The sequence below is a fragment of the Dendropsophus ebraccatus genome, chromosome 10, assembly GCF_027789765.1.
Source record: "Dendropsophus ebraccatus isolate aDenEbr1 chromosome 10, aDenEbr1.pat, whole genome shotgun sequence".
Lineage (NCBI taxonomy): Eukaryota > Metazoa > Chordata > Amphibia > Anura > Hylidae > Dendropsophus > Dendropsophus ebraccatus.
In genome coordinates, this window is record NC_091463.1 from 28,860,158 (window position 1) to 28,882,104 (window position 21,947).

At 43.3% G+C, this 21,947-nt stretch overlaps 1 protein-coding gene across 1 annotated transcript in view; it reads right to left on the reverse strand.

The window, feature by feature from the left end:
* Nucleotides 1–529: 529 nt before the first annotated feature.
* NR6A1 (nuclear receptor subfamily 6 group A member 1) overlaps nucleotides 530–21,947 on the reverse strand; it is a 186,147-nt gene continuing 164,729 nt past the window's right edge. The window contains exons 5-11 of the mRNA XM_069986389.1: nucleotides 14,996–15,051; nucleotides 14,050–14,207; nucleotides 13,730–13,963; nucleotides 10,963–11,217; nucleotides 2,628–2,749; nucleotides 1,843–1,995; nucleotides 530–1,007 (exon numbers count right to left, since the gene is read on the reverse strand). Coding sequence (XP_069842490.1) covers nucleotides 919–1,007; nucleotides 1,843–1,995; nucleotides 2,628–2,749; nucleotides 10,963–11,217; nucleotides 13,730–13,963; nucleotides 14,050–14,207; nucleotides 14,996–15,051 — 1,067 coding nt within the window. The 3' untranslated portion in view covers nucleotides 530–918. The remainder of the gene's footprint in view (nucleotides 1,008–1,842; nucleotides 1,996–2,627; nucleotides 2,750–10,962; nucleotides 11,218–13,729; nucleotides 13,964–14,049; nucleotides 14,208–14,995; nucleotides 15,052–21,947) is intronic.

The window sequence follows — 21,947 nt, forward strand, 5'->3', positions numbered from 1 at the left end:
TCTTACCGTTGTCTCTATTACACGGAGCGATAATTGGCCCTTAGAGCCATATTAGATGGCTTGAGCCTACCTGTAAAGGAGCGTCAACCTCAGTGATCAGTGAGATCAATGGATCGGTCAAAAATCGTTCTTTGTAATAAGGTCCTTAGAAGAGGAAGGATGAGTGGTTAGATTTCAACATGCTTAATTCCTTTGGGAAGCGACTCACAGCAGCTTATTCTCCCTCCCCACCAAATCTGTTGGGCCAAGCACAAAAAAAAAGCTTTAACACAAAAAAGCACCCAGCCAACATCTAATGTGTTCTGTCCTCCTTACTATCACTAGGAGAATTCATTATAACTGGTATGAACAACACATTGTACTTTTTGCCCAAAGCCAGACACTGTAAAATATTCGCAAAAAAAAAATTAAAAATCATCAAAACAAAATTGCACAAGTTAATCTCAGCATTTTTAGCAACATCTATTTTTTTTTTAATTCAAACAAAATCTATTTAATAATTAAAAAAACAACATTAATCGAGGTAGTTTTCTTTGCTCAAACTAATGAAATAAAATTCTCACCCACTCCCAACAAAATAAGAAAAAAAAACACAAAAAAAAAATGGCAACACTGTAACATTTGCATCCCCTCCCATAACAAGAAGAGAATCCCTCCCATAAAAAGGCTTTAAAAATTTTAGGTCTGTAAACAGCAACAAAATGCAACAACTGCATTTGTGTTTGTGCACCCGTGTTGAAGATAATACATTCAACTCTGTCAAGAAATAAATAGATAAGAAAAGAGTAAAAAAAAAATAAAAAGCAAACTTTTTTTTTTTTTAGCGCCCATTCAGGGGCATGTAATAGTCTTTTTTTCCCCTTCAACTGATGCAGGATAGCATGGTTTCCAACATTGTGGTCAATCCTTGCTCATTCCTCACTCTTTGGTAACGCTTGTCTTGCAGGAGTGGAGAAATGCTTTAAAAAGCAGAGGCAACTGCTCCAGAGGTACATTCAGCAATTTTCCTGTAAAAAAAAAACATAAAAAAACACAAAAAATAAAAAAATAAAAATAAGAACAGCAACTTATGCATGCACCCCATTGCTCCATTCATTGTCTAATGTTTTTAAAAAAGCAGATGCAAGAAAGATATAGAAATTCATGAATTTATGGAAGAAACTAATGTCTTCCAAAACCTGCCGTATGTCCCGCAGGAAGTGGTATTTTTTTCCAGTCTGACACAGTGCTCTCTGCTGCCACCTCTGTCTGTGACAGGAACTGTTCAGAGCAGTAACAAATTCCCATAAAATGCTCTGAACAGTTCCTGACATGGACAGAGGTGGCAGCAGTGAGCACTTTGTCAGACTGGAAAGAATACACCACTTCCTGCAGAGACATACAGCAGCTGATAAGTACTGAAGACAATTTTTTTTTTTTTTTTAACTTTCTCATACTGGCTAATTTCTTTAAAAAATTCTCCACAATACCCTTTTATTTGGACCCATGTACAGAACGCGCTGCTGGTCGTCAGCAAACCAAAGTGAGAAGAAAACAAAAAAAATTACTGGGTAATAAAAATATAATGAAATACATATATTATTAGCTTACCTTTACTGCTTTACCATTTATGCTTAAGACCAAGGCTCTAAGAATAAGGCAATGTCAATACACATTATTTTGGACCATTTTTTAAGCAAAAACAAGCCAAGTGCCTTTTGGTCTGTATTTTGGTTCATTTTTTTCAGCAGTTTTTGGAGGCTTAAAAATTACAAAAAAAAACAGTGCAAACTAATAATTGACATGGTCCCAATCCTGTCCTGGCCATCATGACAAATTACAGTGTAGCTGCTTAATACTTACCAGCAATGTAGCGAATCTCAGGCAGACACATCATGAGGTCCGGGAATCGGTTGGGTTGATGCGCGTACCTATACTCTGTGAAGTCCTGGCACACGTACCAATACCTCTTATTCAGCTGCTCCAGCTGAGAAATACTGCTAAGACCTTGGATATCTATTGAATTAAAACAAATTTTACCACAAACATTTATGCAGGAGCAGGATTTTCAGTTTTACCAGCAAAAAACAAACACCCGGACATTAACAACAACTTAAAACCCACAGTTATATAAGATACCACTACAGTTTTCACCTTCACCTCTCCTCTCCGCCTAAACTGATATAACCGTGTATGTATCTATCGGAGTGGGGGGTTTATTATTACATTTTTTTATATTATTTTTTTCAACAGGCACGGAAAAATCTAGAAGTATAAAAGTATAAAGTGAACACGGCTCTAGATTATTAAGAATGACATGATCTGAGCCGTGAGTGTATTTGTGTGGTCACCACATTGATCTACTGGTGTCGACGTTCTCAGATAAAGCGAGAACAGCTGCTGATCTGTCATACAATCCCTATTTGGTGAGGACTAATCTTCCAGTGCTGCCGCCGGTAATACATATGTGATATGACGTGTGTTCTGGCCTTGGTGGCTGCACTAAACTGCTATTAAATTGTGATTAATAAATGGAAAGTTACTTGTTGCTTGGACACGACTGCCCAAAAACAAAAAAAATAAAATCCTTACTGCTGCACCGCCACCTAGTGTTAACCCCCTGTCAAAACAAAGCAGCAGGCACTCACCTTGGTTCAGGAAGTTAATAGCTTTCATGCAGACGTACTCTTCGTTGCTCACTTTGAGCTGGCTGAACTTTCGGTATAGGTAGATGAGTCTCTCCATCACTTCCATGCCTTCCTCACTAAATCTAAAGAAAAGTGCAGAAGATTAAAGGGGTTGTCCGGCGCTAAAAAATTATTCACAGAATAACACACATTACAAAGTTATACAACTTTGTAATGTATGTTATGTCTGTGAATGGCCCCCTTCCCCGTGTCCCACCACCCCCACCCGTGTACCCGGAAGTGTGGTGCATTATACATACCTGTCACGTGCCGACCACGGTCTCCGATCCTCAGCAGTGACGTCTTCTTCGGGCGGCCGGCGGATCTTCCCGAGCGCCGGCCGCCCTCTGCAGCGTCATCCGAAGCTCAGCCGCGATTGGCTGAGCATAACTGTGCTCAGCCAATCGCAGCTGATGACGTGGCCGCGTCATCAGCCGCTCAGCCGCAATTGGCTGAGCACATTTATGCTCAGCCAATCGCGGCTGAGCTTCGGATGACGCTGCAGAGGGCGGCCGGCACTCGGGAAGATCCGCTGGCCGCCCGAAGAAGACGTCACTGCTGAGGATCGGAGACCGTGGTCGGCACGTGACAGGTATGTATAGCGCACCACACTTCCGGGTACACGGGTGGGGTGGTGGGACACGGGGAAGGGGGCCATTCACAGACATAACATACATTACAAAGTTGTATAACTTTGTAATGTGTGTTATTCTGTGAATAATTTTTTAGCGCCGGACAACCCCTTTAATATCAGCATTGTTTAAGGGGAAAAAAACCACCTTTTGTCCTGCCCTGGATGCTTGTTGCGGGTCTTGGGATCAGCTGACCACAGTAACCACTCTTAGGCTACGTTCACACATAGCAAAACTAGCGCAATTCCGTGGCGGAATTGTCCGCCGCGGAATGCCGTTAGCCTCCCACTCATAATGGGAGTCAATGGGAGGCGCGCGCTGCTGTTCTCACAGCTTCTCTCCGCGCTGAAGAATGAACATGTTCATTCTTCAGCGCGGGGAGAGCAGCAGAGCGCGCCTCCCATAGACTCCCATTACCATTCTGCCGCGAAATTCCACTAGTTTTGCTACGTGTGAACGTAGCCTAAGGGTATGTTCACACTGAGGAATAGGCATAGTATTCAGTGAGGAATTGAAGAGGAAAGTTTTCTGCTTGAAATTCCTCGCCTATTTACATGGCAGAATAGGAGCAGAAATGAAGCTGAATTTAAGCAGAATTTTAAGCAGAATTCAAGCCCCATTGACTTCTAAGGCCGGGTTCACACTGAGCAAAACAAGCGGAATTCCGCTGCGGAATGCCGTTAGCCTCCTTCTCATAACGGGAGTCTATGGGAGGCGCGAGCTGCTGTTCTCACATCGTCTCTTCCTGCTGAAGAATGAACATGTTCATTCTTCAGCACGGACAGAGCAGGAGCGCGCGCCTCCCATAGACTCCCATTATGAGAGGGAGGCTAACGGCATTCCGTGGCGGACAATTCCGCTGCGGAATTCCGTTAAGTTTTGCTCAGTGTGAACCCGGCCTAAAGGATTCCTCTAGCAGAATCCGTCCAAAGAACTGACGTTATTTCTTTGGGCCGAAAGCAGATCCGCAGAGGAAAATTCTGCTCAGAAATTTTGCAGTGTGAACGATATTCCATTGAACACAATGACATTGCTTTGTTCGTATTTTACGGGAGGAATTTCAAGCAGAAATTAAGAACGATTCCTCACCAATTCCAGAGTACAAATAATCAAACTTTACTGAACAGATTTCACTAGAAGGTGAAAGGGGTTGGCAAGCGAAAATCTTTTTCTTTCAAATCAACTGATTTCAGAAAGTTATATAGATTTATAATTCACTTCTATTAAAAAATATCAAGTCTTCCCAAATTTATCAGCTGCTGTATTTTTCAGAGTGCTCTCTGCTGCCATCTCTGTCCGAGACAAGAGACAGAGGTTTTCTATGGGAATTTGCTGCTGCTCTGGACAGTTCCTTTCTTGCACAGAGGTGGCAGTAGAGCGCACTGTGTCACACTGAAAAGAAAACAACATTTCCTGCAGAACATACAGCAGCTAATAAGTATAGGAAGACTTGAGATTTTTAAATAGAAGTAAATTACAAATCCATATAACTTTACCAGTGGATTTGAAAAAAAAAAAAAGAAAAGATTTTTGCTGGACAACCCCTTTAATAACTTATCAAGGTGCTCTGCGGTTCTGCAAACTCTTGGTGGCTATCATATGAATAAATTTGGATACCACCACTTTCAGGACTACCAATCAAACAGCACCCCTGCATCATCCTAAAACCACCAATGCTGTATTGTATATAGGTTAATCGGACACTACAAAAACCTGTGTCATATTTAAAAGAAACGTCAAAAATTGCCATAACTTTATACAACAAATCCCTGGGAGTAGATGAATGTTATTAAGTCTGAAGTTCGTTCCCAGCGAGGCGCTCATGCGACAGCTGCAGAACACAGGCTGGCATGGCCTCAGGTGGGAGTGAGGACAACACGGCGTAAAGGAAACACAAGAATTACTGAGAGCCCAGCCGAGCGCACAGACACAGCGGCTTTCCTCGTAATCCTTCTAATTAGACGGATAGTAAGTGTTCCCTTGAACTACTCACCCAGAGGGAATCTATTACACCATGTATGCATTTACACGCTTTAACAACCCAACTACACGGCTGGCAACTCCTTCCATGCCAGGACAGCTCTGCAGGATGGATGACTTGCAGACGCCTACTGAGGACATATTTTATAAGTACCTTCCCTTGTCTAATAGAGGCTAAACTATGGTGTATGTGATACATTAGTCTCCACTAAAACCCAGCAAATAAGTCATGTTAAACAGGAGTTAAATAAAAAAAAAATTAAATGCTCCATTTGTGCTATGCAATTTTTTTTCTTATGCTGCAATATCTGATCCAGGAAAAGCTGGGTAAAAACAATATGACCACCACTATAGCTTCAATATAAATCAGAGTTTGATTAATATCAACCCCAGCGATTGGAACCTCGCCGATCAGACACTTATCTATGCTGTAGATAGGTGATCAGTTCTCAATGTAGGATACCCCTTTAATAATACAATAATGGCTGCCACAAAAAGACAAAACTAAAGGTCCTCCATACACTTCAGTAAGAAGCCAACTAGCAGGGCGAGCTGACTGTCTAAAGCAGGGATGGACAGGCGAAGCCACGCTTTAGTTGTCCAGGCATGATGGGATTTGTAGTTTTGCAACAGCTGGAGGGCCGAAGTTTCCCCATCCCGGGTCTAAAGTGTATGAGGACCTCCCCGACAGATATTAGGGGACAGAAGGATCAGACATGTTGGACCTTAATTACAAGAAGTGAGATGTATGCTGTCATGCACTCTCTCCAGCTGTATCTTTGGATCACAGTGGGTCTTAGGGGAGAGACCCCCTTGGGATCAGTAACTTGCAACATGTCTAAAGAAAATTTACTAAAAATGTCCAGGGTTTTAAAAACATAGCTGCTTTCTTTCAGAAACAGCACCCCTCTTGCCCCCAGTTTGTGTGTGGTAGTGCACCTCAGTATCACTGAAGTGAATGGAGCAGAGTTTTAATACCACACACAGGTCCTGCTCCCGAGACCAGGGGACAGGACACAGCTACACGGGCGCTACAGGGCAGAGCTAGGTAAGTAGAACACAAAAGTTTCAGGAGCCCCCTGAATAAAGCCTCACATCCCCCAATTTACATCCCCCAATTTACAACAGAAATTGTGTGTTTATTTTGCCGCTATAAATCCACGATGCCTCCGCCAACAAAATAATATTGGAGTGCTGAAATTCCTTTCACAAAACTGACCGCTCACAATAAGAAACAGCAGGTGCAAAGATTACAGAATTGCCAGGTGTCCGGATCCCACGCTGAGAAATCCTAATGAACTGTGCGCTCGAGCAGTGTGAATTCCTCTAATACAAGGCCTGGGACTTCTCCGTATTCCTTCATCTAACTGATGGAATATTTCATAACAAGTCACTATGGGCAACATGTCATGGCAGCCTCCATCTAGTGGACAACGAGTGACGTCATATAGGACAACATGTCGCTCTGCTCAGAGTCTGGGTACCAGACTAGAGTTTTATAACAGGTGTATCACTTAACTGGGTCCACAAAACACTTAAAGAGGAACAATCAGCAGGTTAGACAAATCTAACCTGCTGACAGCTCCCTACTGCGCTGAGGATGAAGAGAAGTCTCTTAACTCCATGCTCTGTGCCAATCCCGAAGTGGTTTTAATGTAATCCTCTGTCCGGAGTTGGCTGTTTGGAGCACTACCCTGTTCCCAGAGCACCAACCTTGGCCCACTGCTCCACTGATAATCCGAGGGTGGATCGGCACTCTGGGCGCGGGGCAGTGCTCCAACCGGCCGTACCCGACAGAGGATCACATTAAGGCTAGATTCACACTGGACGTATCCGCAGCAGATTTAATGTGAAATCTGCTGCGGATACCTCTCCTGTCACTTAGAATGTGATTACATACTTGCAGCGGGAGGACATCCCGCTGCCAGTATGTAAGTCCCGGCCCTATTAACCCCCCGCCGTTGGGATGACACATTACCTGTTCCACGATTCGGCCACATGTGAGGCTCCTGGAGGTCCCGCGCAGCCAATAAGTGACTGCAGCGGGGCCGTGCAGTGATTGGCTGCGCGGAGGAGCCGGGAGCCTCAGATGCAGCCAGGCCCTATTAACCCCACGCCGCCAGGTTGATACATTACCTGTTCCACGATGCGGCTGCATCTAAGGCTCCCGGATCCCCCGTGCAGTGATTGGCCTCATTGCAGTCACCGATTGGCTACGCGGGACCTCTGGGAGCCTCACATGTGGCTGAATCGTGGAACAGGTAATGCACCATCCCAGCGGCGGGGGGGTTTATAGGGCCGGCACTTAAATACTCACAGCGGGATCACAATCCCGCAGCAGGTATGTAATCTCATTGGAAGTGACAGGAGAGGTATACGCAGCAGATTTCGCTGCGGATACGTCCAGTGTGAATGTAGCCTAAAACCGCACAGAAACGGCACAGAGGATGAAGCTAAGAGACATACCTTCATCCTCAGTGCCCCGTGCACAATGGGGAGCTATCAGCAGGTTAGATTCATCTTTAAAGATCTAGATCTAAATGAATGTTTAAGGCCAGGTTCAAATGTGGTGTCAGCACCATGCAGATATATCTACAACTGTATGCAGTGGCTAATGGTTACAAGATTTTCCTGGTAAAATTGTGTTGCCATTGTCCACAACACATGGGAGTGTGTACACTTTTCTTATAGGTTATTAGGATGATATTAGAGAGGGACTACTGTTCATGATCCACATCTCTAAGCCGAAGTGGAGAGTAACTAAAAAGCGTCTCTAGGGAATCCTGGAAAACATGGATACAGCTATAGGTTGTATCCATCTTTTCCTGGCAGACCTAGGGGGGCATCCAACTTCTACTGCCGGCGGTAGTCAAATGCCAACCGTTCCGGTTCAGATAGCGTTGCCAAACCCAAACAATTCGGTAAATCCGCTCAATACTAGTTGACCATTGGGAACCTCCAATGATCCTGAGAGTGAGGGTCTCCTGTCCTCCTTTCAACATTGCAGTATTTGAGCGTGCTTGCTTCCCCTCCATTCAATCTCAATGGGACTAACAGAGAAGGTTGGGTGCTGTAGCTCTGTTAGTCCAATAGAAATTTAAATGGTATATGGGCCACCCCATTCACGTGGGAGGGGGAAGCCTGTTCTTATGATCATGGCATTCCCAGTGATGGGATCCCCCCAAGTAAAAGGAAAAATGTCCTTCTGCAAAGTGGATTTTTTTATGCATTGAAAAAAAAAAAAAAAAATGACGATTCTGTAAAGGTCTTGCTGTGCACCGGGCCGGATATTGCAGCTCATCTGTGTTTTTTTTTTTATATGGATAGAGATACCAGAAACATCCCATGGACAAGTGTGGTTCTGCTTTAGCAACAAACTATTCCAGAATCCTGAGCATCCCCTTTAAATAAATCACTACATTATTACAAGTGACCAGCGACTCTCTAAACCCATATGAACTCAATGAATCGGCCTTTGTAGTCATACTGTTACAAGTTGTGTTACGCAGCGAGCAGAGAAATGACCGGAATTAACAAATCACGCGATTAGATAAGGGCTCTGCTGGGAGTGGGAGTTCATAGCAATGTGAACGTCTCCTAGATGGAGAGTTTTCATGGCTGCTGAGCAGTGTCCCCAGCAACTGGAGGTGTTCTGCCTGATGCTGAGGTGGAGGAGTGCTAGGAAGGAGCCACAAATACCGAGCTTCAGATAACTCTTGGGTGTGCAAGCTTGTTAGTGGCGCTCGGGAGCTGGCTAGAGGCTGGTGCAGCTGTGCGTGAACCCACAAGCAAGCCCTAAATCACACTGGAATCTGGCGCCCGATAAGGGGCTGATTATGGAAAACACACGTCGTAAATCACCGGACATATTACATAGCCCCAGCGGCAGATAAGGCTAGATTTAGAGACAGACCAATACAGGCGATGCAAAGACCCCGGCTCATTCCTGTTAATGAACGGCCCAGAGGCCAGGGATCATAGCTGTAAAGTAATATTACATTTACTTTAAGGGGATATCTGAACTTTGGTGATATGGATGAGGTAACTTGGAGGGTAATGTGGCACGGCTGTTACATGCCATTTAACCATGTGGCTACCATAAATCCGAGCACAAGGGGAACCTATAGTAAGTGTAGAGGTAGCATGGCCCACTCAGATCCATAAATGTCATCTGGCATGTTATTTATTCATGTCAATCTCTGTTGTTGATGAGCGCAGCCAAGTCCAATCACTCAACATTTGAATACCGACTATGGCTGTCTTATGGCTATGGCCTATGGTTATGTTTTTTAGGATTCCCTGGGGCTGCATCCAACTCCTCAGCCACCGGTCATCAAATGCTGAATAATCGGACTTGAGCATGCTTGAGTTGCTCTCATCTATAATTTTTGCTCATTCGGGGCTAAGTAGTCAAGTGGGCGGTTCTGCTCAATAACACAGCTATTGGCATACAAGATCGCAATAAGAGCTGTCAGTCATTCACTAGGGCTGCCCGTATGCGTGCCCATATCTGAATGAGCAGAGATTTACATGAATAAAGTAATGGGTCTAAATAACACATCAAATATATTGGATTGTTTTTTGCACCACAGAAAATGGAGGCCAACCTTTAAAGGGATTATTCAGGATTAGAAAAGGCCCAACTACTTTCTTGCAAAAAACAGCGCCACCCCTGTCATCAGGTTGTGTGTTGCTATTACAATTTCATAATATTTACTTCAATAAAACAGAGCTGCAAAACCCACAACCAATCTAAGAACAAGAGTGGAAGTAAGTGGCTATGTTTTTCTATGCCCAACCATTTTAGTAAACAAGCGTCGATTTGCTAGATCGGTGCTCGTTTATAGGACCTGTTAGACGGCCTGATAATCAAGCAGTAAGAGCTGTATGGACATCGTTAGTGATGTCCATGCAGTGCTTGTCGAAACACCTGATACCTTAACCTCTCTCCGCTCCCAGTCTTCTCTCCTGTGCTCTGCAGCTTCTGGGGACTGTAAGGTAAGGTATCAGGTGTTTGGTCAATTGTTAGCAGTCGTGTGATAGCAATGCGTGGTCGGCCCCCGATGACTTTAGGTCCAAACCTGTCTCTATTACATGGAGCGATAATCGGTCCCTATTACACGGGGTGACTGAGAGGATCAAATGAGCGCTGTCAGCGATTGCTTGCTCCTCTTTCCCCGCTCACTACCGCCGCTATTACACGTGGCGGCAGCGAGTTGGTGAGTATAGGGGGGGGGGGGTCGCGGGGAGGTGCAGGGGGCTGCCTGTGTGATCACTTGATCGTCCGGGCAGCCCATTCTACTATTCCTATTCCACGGAGCGACGGCAAAAGATCGCTACTATATTAGTCATTTGTCTTTCAACATATTGAAAGACAAACGACAACAACTGTCAGCCGACATCGTTCATGTCGGCTGATCGTTGCCTTCTATTACACAAGATGATCTTCGGTCGTAACAGCCGATAATCGTGTATAAGTCCATTTCTACTCACTGACAGCTAGCTGGGATCTTGAAAAAAGAAAATTGGAACCGAAACAAAGTTACTTACAGGAATTATGTTTGATTGTATAAAATTCTTTGGAGAAGCACTTCTTATGTGAACTGTATTTTCTGCAATGCCCAATAATGCGTCCAGTCACTACATTGTGATAGGAGCCTTTACAGATAGTTACAGGCACTCACCTATGTAGCTCCTCCTCAGACGGAGAGTATTTAGAGGTGACATCTGCTAGATCCCCGAAGATCTGTTTGTTGTAAGTAGCGAGGGAGGAAAGAAGTATCAGCTCCTGCCATGTAGTGCTCAGCAGACACGTATAATCCTTAATGGAAAGATCGCAGAAAAACGGCAACTTCTTCACCCATGTGATCTGACGGAACAGGAGCTCATCTGCGAGCCGGCACAGCAGGGCGAACAGCTCCGACTGAGTAACCTTGTACCTGTGAGTGGAGAAAGAACAGGCCGCAATCTTATGAAGAGGAAAAAAAGAGAAAATTTTTTCAAAAAGTCAACACATGGTACACATCATAGTACTGAAACTAAGAACGGTGACGTATTATCCAATGGGTAGTAAACATGTTTTCTGTAACTTTTTAATGGCCTATCCTTAGGATGTCCTTTCCGCGTTTTTCGCTGTGTTGGTCCTACCATACTAATCCCTACTATACGTGAATTCTTGAGACATCTTAATAGTCTTCCCCCTAAGATGGAGTCATCAGAGAACCCTTTTAATAAAATCTGGACCATTCCCAGTACAGGCTGCCATTGTGCCATCATGTAGAGTTTGTTTCCATGTTTTTTCTTGTTTTTCTATAATAAAATGGATCTGTACTTTTCATGCTCATTGAAATTCTATTCTAAATTTTTTTTCCCAGGAAGGAAGGCCTGCGTTGTAGAATGGCTTTGAATCCATATGCTAACGAATGTTCTCTGTTTCTCTGATATCAGAACTTTTACAACAGGATTTCTATGGTTTTTTTTATTATAAGGAATATTATGAATAATCATTAATGAATGACAATGTTACAAGGCTGACGCTGCCAAGGTGATATGTGGTGGGCTGGAATTGTTCATCAAAACACAGGTGGCCCTCCTGAATGAAAAAAAGTTGCCTTTGACTTTAAGATCCCCCCCCCCTTCCAAAAAAAAAAAAAAATTGTTGCCAAATTGTCAAAAGACCCAGCAGATGTGATTACATAAGACTTAGACTAATGTCTTGCATTGTTGACAGCCTCTCATTCTGCAACAACTGGAGTGCCACAGATTGATGAACACTGCCCAAAATTACACTGGATAGAATGGATGTCCCATGTTTTACCTGCAGCCACCACTAGAGGCAGTGTAGTAGCTTGTTACTCAATGTTACACAATGTTTGCAGTAGGTGCCTGCGATCCCTCTAGTGGCAGCTGCAGCTAACAGAAAGTTTTCAACCTTATGGAGGTTATTCCCATTTCTTGGATATGTCCTGACTATGATCTGGGACCCCCACCGACTGCAGGGGAAAAAGGTGAATGCAATGCTGCATCTAGCTTTTTGTAAAGAGTTTGTCCCTTTAAACCCTGGCTCTGCAATTCCCTACACATCGGGCAGCCCGGAGACATGGCTGTGCAGTGTTCATCATTGAATCCAGTTTATTCAGGGGGGAAAATGTAAGGGGTATACAGAATTGCACCCCCTTTATTCTCCCTGGCACCATTAGATCAAAGATCTATATATTAACAGTATTCCTATTGAAAGCTTCAAGATTAGTGTTGAGCGGACTTGCCATAGGCCAAATCAAAACTTTTTACTTATATGTCATGTTAAGTGTTTTTTTTTTTTTTTTTTTTTAATTGTCAGTTACACTTTAAGGAACACATAAGATGCACGACAACCATTCTCTAATCATCTATCATCTCTCTATCATCAGGAACTCCCCATCTGATGATAACCTGCAGGAAGTCTGCATCTCCCCCCCCCCCCCCACCCCTACACCCTTCAGACCTATTAGCATCCTTTATGACTGTCTGCAGACTGTTCATGAACTCCTGAATACAAGCCACTGCCATAAAACAGTGCAGACAGGGCAATAACAGGTACACTTAAGCAGCAGGTTATCTGCACATCAGGTAGCATTTGTATTATCCCTGTAGTGAGGAATCGCTCTACTCCCCTATATGTTCTTTAATGGCCCTGCAGACACTAAACTTCAGGTGTAACCGGATCTGTCCGCCCTTCTGATTTATGTCTTGTAGTAAATACTTACACTGCGCATAGGGCAAAAAACTCTGTTACCCCTCCTATAAGTGCCCATATGAATTAAAAACTAGGTTCCTGTTTACTTTGTCAGCTGGTGTCCGACATGTCAAAAATGACTGCCAAGGTCATTGGTAACATCCAGTTTGGATGTTAGTTGGTTTGAGGGCTTCTAAAGTTAAAAAAAAAAAAAAAAAGTATAAGTATATTCACCACCAATTCTGCTACCGCTCCAGTGTCCTCTATTTGGCTAGCTGTGATGATATCATGTACTTCTTTTTCACTTGATGCTACAACCTCAGTGATCAGGTTTGTTTGTTTTAGAAAATCTCGAAAATCCTTTAATTACAGTGGGACTAAGGATGGGTTCACACTATGGAATCCGGATGGATAACCTACCGCAGATTCCGACGCTCGCCCGTGCCATTGACTTAATTCTATGGTGGGGCGGATTCCACCGTCCACCAAAAGAATTGACAAGTCAATTCTTTCGGCGGACAGCAGAATTCGCATGACCATAGAATGCAGTCTATGGCTTGGGAGGAGATGCGCGGGGGAGCAAGCGAGCTACGGAATCCGCGCCGGGTTATCCGCCCAGATTCCGAAGTGTGAACCCACCCTAATAGAGGAATGGTACAACAAAGACATCCAAGAAACTATGATCCAGCACTGTTCCCACATACACCGCCATGGCCGTTCATGGTTGACACACTTACCCATCTTCAATCAGCATCGGGGTGTTGAGTGGTTCCATATCCTCGGCAGCTAGCAGCTGGTTGATAAGCGTGAGCGACTGAGGGTCAAGACTTCGCGCCTGAGACGGGATCAAAGCAGAATGCGCGTGCGCAGAGTAGCTAAAAAGATGAGGTAGATACTGATAGTGCGTTGGTCCGGGAGTCCCCAAATACTGGTCCCGTAGAGAAGCAAATCCATTCAACTCCATTGATCTACTGTTTGGACAAAAACAACAATGTCAGCATCAAAGGAGAGTCACAGACCATGTGTGCTATCAATTCTCCTATGAAGTCCGTGTTACCTGGATGAGGGGGTGGATACAGGGGAGGGTTGGTTGCTCTCAGATACTCCATTGCCCGGTGAGCTGTGGTCGCTGTCTCCATTGTTACTCCATGAAGTGTTGGCTTCTTCCTCAAACTCCTGACCAGACATTATCCTTTCAATCTCTTCATCTGAAATCTGAGTAGATTATTAAGTCAATGAAATGAGCGGCGTGTTTGCTGTAATGCGGCATCGGCTCTAATACAATTCCACTGGTGAATCATTTCACATTGCAATGATAAATTCCAGAAATACCTTCAGAACCGGCTGAGCGGCAGACAATGACTATTCTCAACTGAGCAGTCTACACTATGAAGAGAATGTAATAAACTATACCCCATCAGCAATGTAAGAGTGCTGGGGGTTCACTTGGTGTCAATGTGAACTGATGTCCTAATTTAACGTGTAATCGGTGGGGTCCAAGTCCAAGTGAAGGCACAGAGACACTTGAAAAACAACAAAGGCCCTTTAGGGTCTGTTCACACATGATGGGTTTTATAAGGTCCTCAGCTCATATAGTTATGAAATCTGCATCTGCATTAGCTGTGGTTATATCCCATTCCGGGATCCTCTTGTAGAAAGATATCATTATACCAATATTGACATTATTGTTTATCCAGGCACAGCGCCATACACATGATTGTGGCTGGGCCTGGTACTGCAGCTAAGCCATTCTCAACTCTATTCACTTGACCGGTTTATGCTGCAGTACCAGGCACAGTCACACCGGTCAGTATGCCACTCTGTCTGGATAAACAATAAAAAGGGCCACAGTGCTCCAGCCATTGCCTCTGTCCCTTTGATCTGCCCACTTATATAATAGAATAAGCCACTCACTGAAAGTCCGTTTTAAGATGCTTGATTGCGTTATTAGAAAATACTGAAAAAAAAAAAAAAAAAAAAAAAAAAAAAAAGATTTTCCTTACTTGTACAGGACCAATACTCTTGTTTCTTCCACCCGGCATCCCATCTTCTCGGATTGCTGTAAAATGGTAATAAGTAAAAAAAAAAAAAAAAATAAGCTACATAAATTGACATAAAATTAAAATAATGCTATATTTAATATAGTAGCAATATTGATTCCTTAATGAAAAAGATGACATGGCTTAAAACAAGAATAAATACAGCTACAGGCTTCTGAGGTACAAGCAGTCTAAGAAGCAGCTGTATGTACACATCGTGGACACAAGGTGGCGCTGGCTAACCCACAGAACAGCCGGCTTTCTACAAGACATAATACAAGTCACACTGGAGCAGAACGATGCAGACATCTAAGAAATGAGTCAATCTATAATATTTTTATATCATACAGTAACACGTTCAGGCCTTTACTATAATAACCATGCTGTCCAGTTAATAAATTCATTGTCTGCCACTCATACACAGCAAATCTAATCTGTATGCGAGGAACATCACATCTACTGGATAACATGCAACTGGTTCAGCTGTGGATATATCACATTCCCTGACCCCGATGCTATGGGTAGAGGTGCGACTTCACTGGGCTGCAGGAAAGACAAAGCCGCCTAGATTTACTATGGCGGCTCCACCAGAATTGTGGATCCAAACGGGCCAGAAATAAACAAAATGCAACAGTGTCTATATTAAATGGAGTATAAGCGCAAAGTGTTACTTAAAAGCTATAATACATCTTATAAGCTATAGGCGTTATATAAATTAAATATTGATATCAGAGATATGTTTTTCTCCTTGTTGAGATGAACATGGAAAGTAATACCTAATTTGCCCTGTGGTGGCGCTGCAGGGAAAAAGAACAGATTCAGCAGCTTTTCTGCTGGGAATACAGATACTTGAAGGGGTTATCCAGCGCTACAAAAACATGGCCACTTTTGCCCACTCTTGTCTCCAGTACGGGTGCAGGTTTTGAAACTCAGTTCCATTGAAGTAAATATGGCTTAATTGCAAACCGCACCTGAACTGGAAAAAAGAGTAGGGGGAAAAGTGGCCATGTTTTTGTAGCGCTGGATAACCTCTTTAATACTCTAATATATGAGTTGTCCGGAGCAGGATATGTGTACAGGACATCTGCTCATGTACTATACAACACTAGGTAAACACTATCGCTGGACTCCCCTGATGAAGTTCCTGTACTTGTCCTCGCATATTACGACCTGTCCTAGAATGACAAACTCAAGGACTGCATTGAACCTACAAACCTACTAACACTTGGTTCAAGGTGTCTGCATATCAAAGCACAATATGTCTGCTCTATAAACCTCAGCGTCACTTCTGGCACTTCGCTCCCTGACCTTGAATACAGTAAATGGCGGACAATGTGGATACAGTACAGTGGGGAGAGTTACTAAATTCCTACATCACACTTTCCTAATAGAAAAACAACAGAGGTCAACGCCTGGCATATACTGTCCAGGGGACACAAAGAACACCCAACGATAATGAGGCTTACGAAAACATGGAGAGTGGCAAGTCATTGAGAGGAGCAATGTTAGTGTTACTGCCCCCCAAATGGCAACTTAGAGGCTTCCCAATGTAGCCAACCAGTATGAGAGAGGCCTCTTATGTAGGTTTCCATATGTGTCCTCACAACTGGCCATGTAGGCAAGATTGGTGGTCTCCAACTTATAGCTCTCCATTGTTCTGAAAAGACTACGCAATCATGCTTAAGTCTGTTTGTTCAGTTTTTCTATACTGGTGGCTGAAAAAGTAGCATACAGTCCTAGGGAGTTCGGGAAAACATGGATATGGCTATAAGCTACATCAATGCTTTTCTAGACTCCCTAGGGCTGCATCTAACTTCTTCAGGCACCGGTATTCATCGCTGTCTCATATCTACTTAGGGAGTATACAGGCAGTTTCACAGTAGTAGGTTTTCTGTGTTTTGCTACCATTGTCCATAATCTGACCTCCCATAAGGCCCCTTGATACTGCATATCAATTTTTCACCATTGACATAGATCTGCCACATTATATTGTTGTAAGGTCAGGTAGACCGTCACATCATGCTAACATAGTTTGGATAAGTTGGTTCTTTTCTGTTCATGTTTAACATGCCATGCTGAACACACATTATTGGGGCTATAGGGGTTGGCAGTAGAGTACAGATTAACCAATCTCCAACCTGAATCAGCCATTGATTGATTTAGCCTTGTTAAAGTACTCTGTTTCCCAAAAGTTCTGATCATCTTGAGAAGTCTGGTAGGAGACAGTCCAGAGTTTAATTCAGATACTTCCACAGGGTTGGAACCCTTGGAAAGTTAAAGAACAACTCATTCATTAGATTTGTGGTCGGCAAATAAACCTACGTGCTATGGAATGGATTTTGGAGCTCTGTTTAAAGTGGAACTTTCAGCAGGTCCGAGCAAATGAACCTGCCGATATCCCCCTTGAGCTCTTTACCTAATATTTACAGCCCTGGTCATCTTTTTTCTGTCCATACTGAAGTTTTGGAGCATTTTAATGCACAGTACATATGCATATGAGGTCCTAAGGAGCCCCAGCCCCACAGAGCACCCCCCTTGGCCTGCCCCGCTGCCTCCGATGCCAGTTCAGGCCGATATCGGCAGGTTCGTCTGCTGATAGTTCCCTTTTATTAGTTTCTATTCCGTAGCTCATTGTATTTAGGGACCATGCACGGAATGCGTATACCCCTCCTTTACTGTACAATTGCTTGATTCTAGCAGGCAGCTACATAATCTAATGTATATGCCCACCACACTAGGGTTTGTCAATTTTCATAGAAGGGTTCACCAAATATAAGCCAACCACAGGCTTTCCTTTTACCGGGATCCCCAAAGACTGCAGTGATATGTGGGGAAACAAGAGTTTAATTTCCCTGCAGCGCCACTACAGGCGAAATGATAAATTACACTGTCCCTCCAGGAATAAATGTATTGATCATGTAATGCAAAGCTCTTTGTAGATTTTCTCTCTGTGATGGTCTTGAATGGGGACCCCCTTCTGTATTTCCATCTGAGCGTGCTGATCTGAGGACTGACCGCTGGGATCCCAATCGATCATGAGAATGGAGACAAAATTGTCCCAGAACGAATAGTGCACACCACATGGAAGCTTTTTTTTTTTTTTTAGATATTTATTAGGTTAGTTATTGGAATTTAGACAAAGCCAAAGAGGAGATAAGACCATGATTTTGATTATCTGTAATCACAAGGCTCCGGCTTGTTAATGGTTAACAGTGTGGCTAAGCCGGTCCTTCTGGTGACCAGTATCTGCTATCTGACTTCTGTTTATCTCTAGCCTTGCCCTGAAGGGCGGAGGGGTTTGGTTGTAAACAGTAACAGAGTCATTGTCTACTTCAGACAGTCTCCCTCCACAAAGCTGTGGTAAGTTTGATCTGTTTAAGCTTGTCTTACCATAGCAGCAAAGCCACACACCTGGGGGCAGCATTAGATGGGGCAAACTGGAAGATATCTGCCCTGTGTAATACACTCATTTGTAAGCCGATGAACCCTTAAGCCTTAAGCCTCCTTAAAAATGATCATGTTCTGGCAGCACATCTTGTGTAACTGGGGTAAGCGCGGCCGACAGTGATAAAAGTGAATGGTCATCTGATCAATTGAGCAATTATTCCGTGGCCCATCACCATCAATTGCTGGCCCATCTATAAGGCCACATGTGGCAACAGACTAGTACATTGTTTGGTGCTCATAACAGGCAGCTATATGCCTGTCGAGTACAGCTATTGAATAAAAGCCATCAGCTAGTCCTCCAGACCACCTCCCATGTGAGAGGACGGAAATACGCTTCCCAGCACCGACATCCATCTTATACAGAACACATGGGTCTGCGCTGGATCTATACCTGTTGCCCATCAATGTTCATTGTGCAGTGCTGGGGCCATGTTATTGGAGCCTATTCACTTCAATATGGGCTGCAGTAACCTGACACAGCCAATACACAACGAACCACCTGCTTTTAGCCCCATTCCACATTGTATATGGCAGAGCCACGGCCCTGCAGAACAGCTGATCATTGGGGGTAATGGGTTTCTTCTCCCCTCCCTAAAGATCAGACATTGATAGCTGATCAAAAGACTAAGCCATTAATATAAAAGTCTATAACACCCCTTTAATGCAACCATACACCATTGACGTCAGCTAAACAGTATTGGACAACTGTCTAATGCATATGGGGACCTCATAGCTCTTCTATAGGGTGAGGTAGGTACGTAGGATTTCATTATTTCTGATCAATTTTAGTGTGTGCTCTCAATGGAGATAGGCCACTGCCAGAGGTCTCGGGGGTACCTATCTAATGTGTAAGGCTACCTCTGCAGTACTACTTGTATTATTGGCTTACGACCAGTCACTATGATAGGACAGTGGAATATTCTCATAATGGTTTACAGTGGTGCCTTGGATTACGAGCATATCTGGTTCCGGGACCGCGCTTGTAATCCAAATCCACTCTTAAACCAAAGCCATAAGAAATCATAGACAATTGTTTCCACATCCAAAAAATAAGGATTTATCTTTCTGAATAACATGTAAAACAGATGAAACAAATATTCAGAAACAGCAGAATATGTGATATTATAAGTTACTGTACAGTAATGGAGAGGATGGGAAATACAAGGGCGGAAAGAGACTGCAGGGGGCATGAAGGAATGAGCAGGACAGATGTGGGCACAGTATAGCAGCACTCTCTGTCTGGGGAGAGAGGGGTTACAGCTATGAAGAAATTACCTCCATAGACCTGTCCCCTAATGCAAGCCCCAGCCTAAAGTGGATCTGCTATGATTGGGAAGGTGAGGGAGACTTCCTGGGTCAGAGTACAGTCCTGTAGACCCCGCTATGCAGACCATGCCCCTCACCCGGTCTCGCTCCCACCCAGTACAGGGAGCTCTTAAACCAAAGCAATGCTCTTAAACCAAGTCCCAATTTTGAAAAACCTGTGAGCTCTTAAATCAAAACGCTCTTAAACCAAGTTACTCTTAAACCAAGGTACCACTGTATATGGTATCCTCTGATATATACGGGATGGCTGTCACTATAGGTATTAATTACCTCTGCTGCAGTCAATGGCCATGAGTCAAAGGCCCAAGGCCAGGGCTGTTTATATAGAGGCTTTTATCCCGATAACATAGGTAAGGAGTGCAGTGAATGCCTATTGTGTTACTCAATGAGTCACAACTAGTCTTCTCAGGCTGATAGCATCTCCTAATCCCCACTCCTTATCTTTGTCTTGACTGCAAACTTTCCCAAAATAGTCCAGGTGTCACTAGAGCCCTCCATATTCCCCTGGTGTGTGTATCAGACTTTCATTCTCTATTGTGTTAAAGCCATTATCTGCTTGAATAAAAAGAGTTCTATTGCAATGACTTTATTTACAGAGACCCCATCTGATTAAAAAAAAAAAAAAAAGTTGGGTGACAACCAATATGGCTGCCATATTCCATGAGGCATCTACCCAGCCTTTACAGAAGAGTCACGCAGCAACACAGCATTGATATTAAAACTCTAGAAAAGCTAAGTACCTACTCCTATAAAAACTATAACAGCAATAATGGGGAGAGATAAGACAACCTAGCTACACGGAATTTAGAGGAAACCTGTCAGCATGAAAATGTTGTTTGAGCTACTGGTATAATGTTACAGAGCAGGAGCAGCTGAGCGGATTGATATATAATTTTGTGGGAAAAGAACTTGAACTTTATCCATTTAAACCTCTGGTAATTCTGGGCTTAGGAGTCCAGTGGGCAGTCCTAATTAGTGAGTAGGGCCACCCACTGGACTCCTAAGCCCAGAACAAGCAAAGGTTTAAATGGATAATGTTCATGTTATGCTAAATCTTTCCCCAAAAAACTATATATCAATCTGTTCAGCTCCTCCCACTCTATAACATGACACTGATCAGATTGCTTGTTTTATGCGAGATTTCCTTTAACAAATAGGGTCAACTGGTAAATAAATTATCCAAAAAGTAAGTGTATCTTTAAGACAGCAACCAGGTCATAGACAAAGACATGTGGATAATATTAACTATAAAAAAAATAAAAGCATCTAGCAGTGGGCTACAAGTAGTTACAAAAGACACAAGCGCCACTGTTATCCACAGGCTACATCTGGTATTGCGGGTTGGCCCAACTCCCATAAATGTGTATAAACATCAAATCCACGGATAAGAGGGTGATGTTGCTAAAGGAAAAAGTCATTGTTGGGATCCTATACAACTCCTTTAACGTGTGACTATATTAACCCTTTCAGTTCCATACTGATTATAATAAGATGTATGGCCAGATTGGCGCGTTCAGGTGGTAGGAGCAGGCTGCTTTTCCCATTGCAGCAATAATTTATGTCATGTTCAATATTTTATGGAGTGTTGCTCTAGATACAACGCAGGCTGGTAAATGTAATTTATATATATATATATATATATATATATATATATATATATATATATATATATATATATATGTGTGTGTGTGTGTGTGTGTATTGTGTAATATATGTAAAGTGTGGTATGGATGGGGTTAAATAAGCCAAACGATACGTGAGTCACGCTTGACAAGTCTGTCTGTTGCTGTAGACTGAAAGTGACATATACGGTCTTCTCTCTAGGCACCATACTGTAGGTAGGTGCAGACTGAGCCGAAACAACAGAAGGAAGTGTGTAATCAAAGAGAGAAATCTGCTATAACAGACTGCAAAAAGTAACAAGCGCGCAGCTTTAGGACTGATGAAATATTCATCATTGCCTGGGGTTTTACAGCAGGGAGGAAGGAGATGTGAAGGGGCTGTGATGTGGCGTCTATATGAGAAAAACTTCAGGGGGAAAAAAAAAAATCAGGTTAAAACGACCAATTGAAAGTCTAAAGAAGAAGGGAATGTGAATCGGATACGGTAAAAAATATGGACATCTTGTGGCTCCCAAGTAATA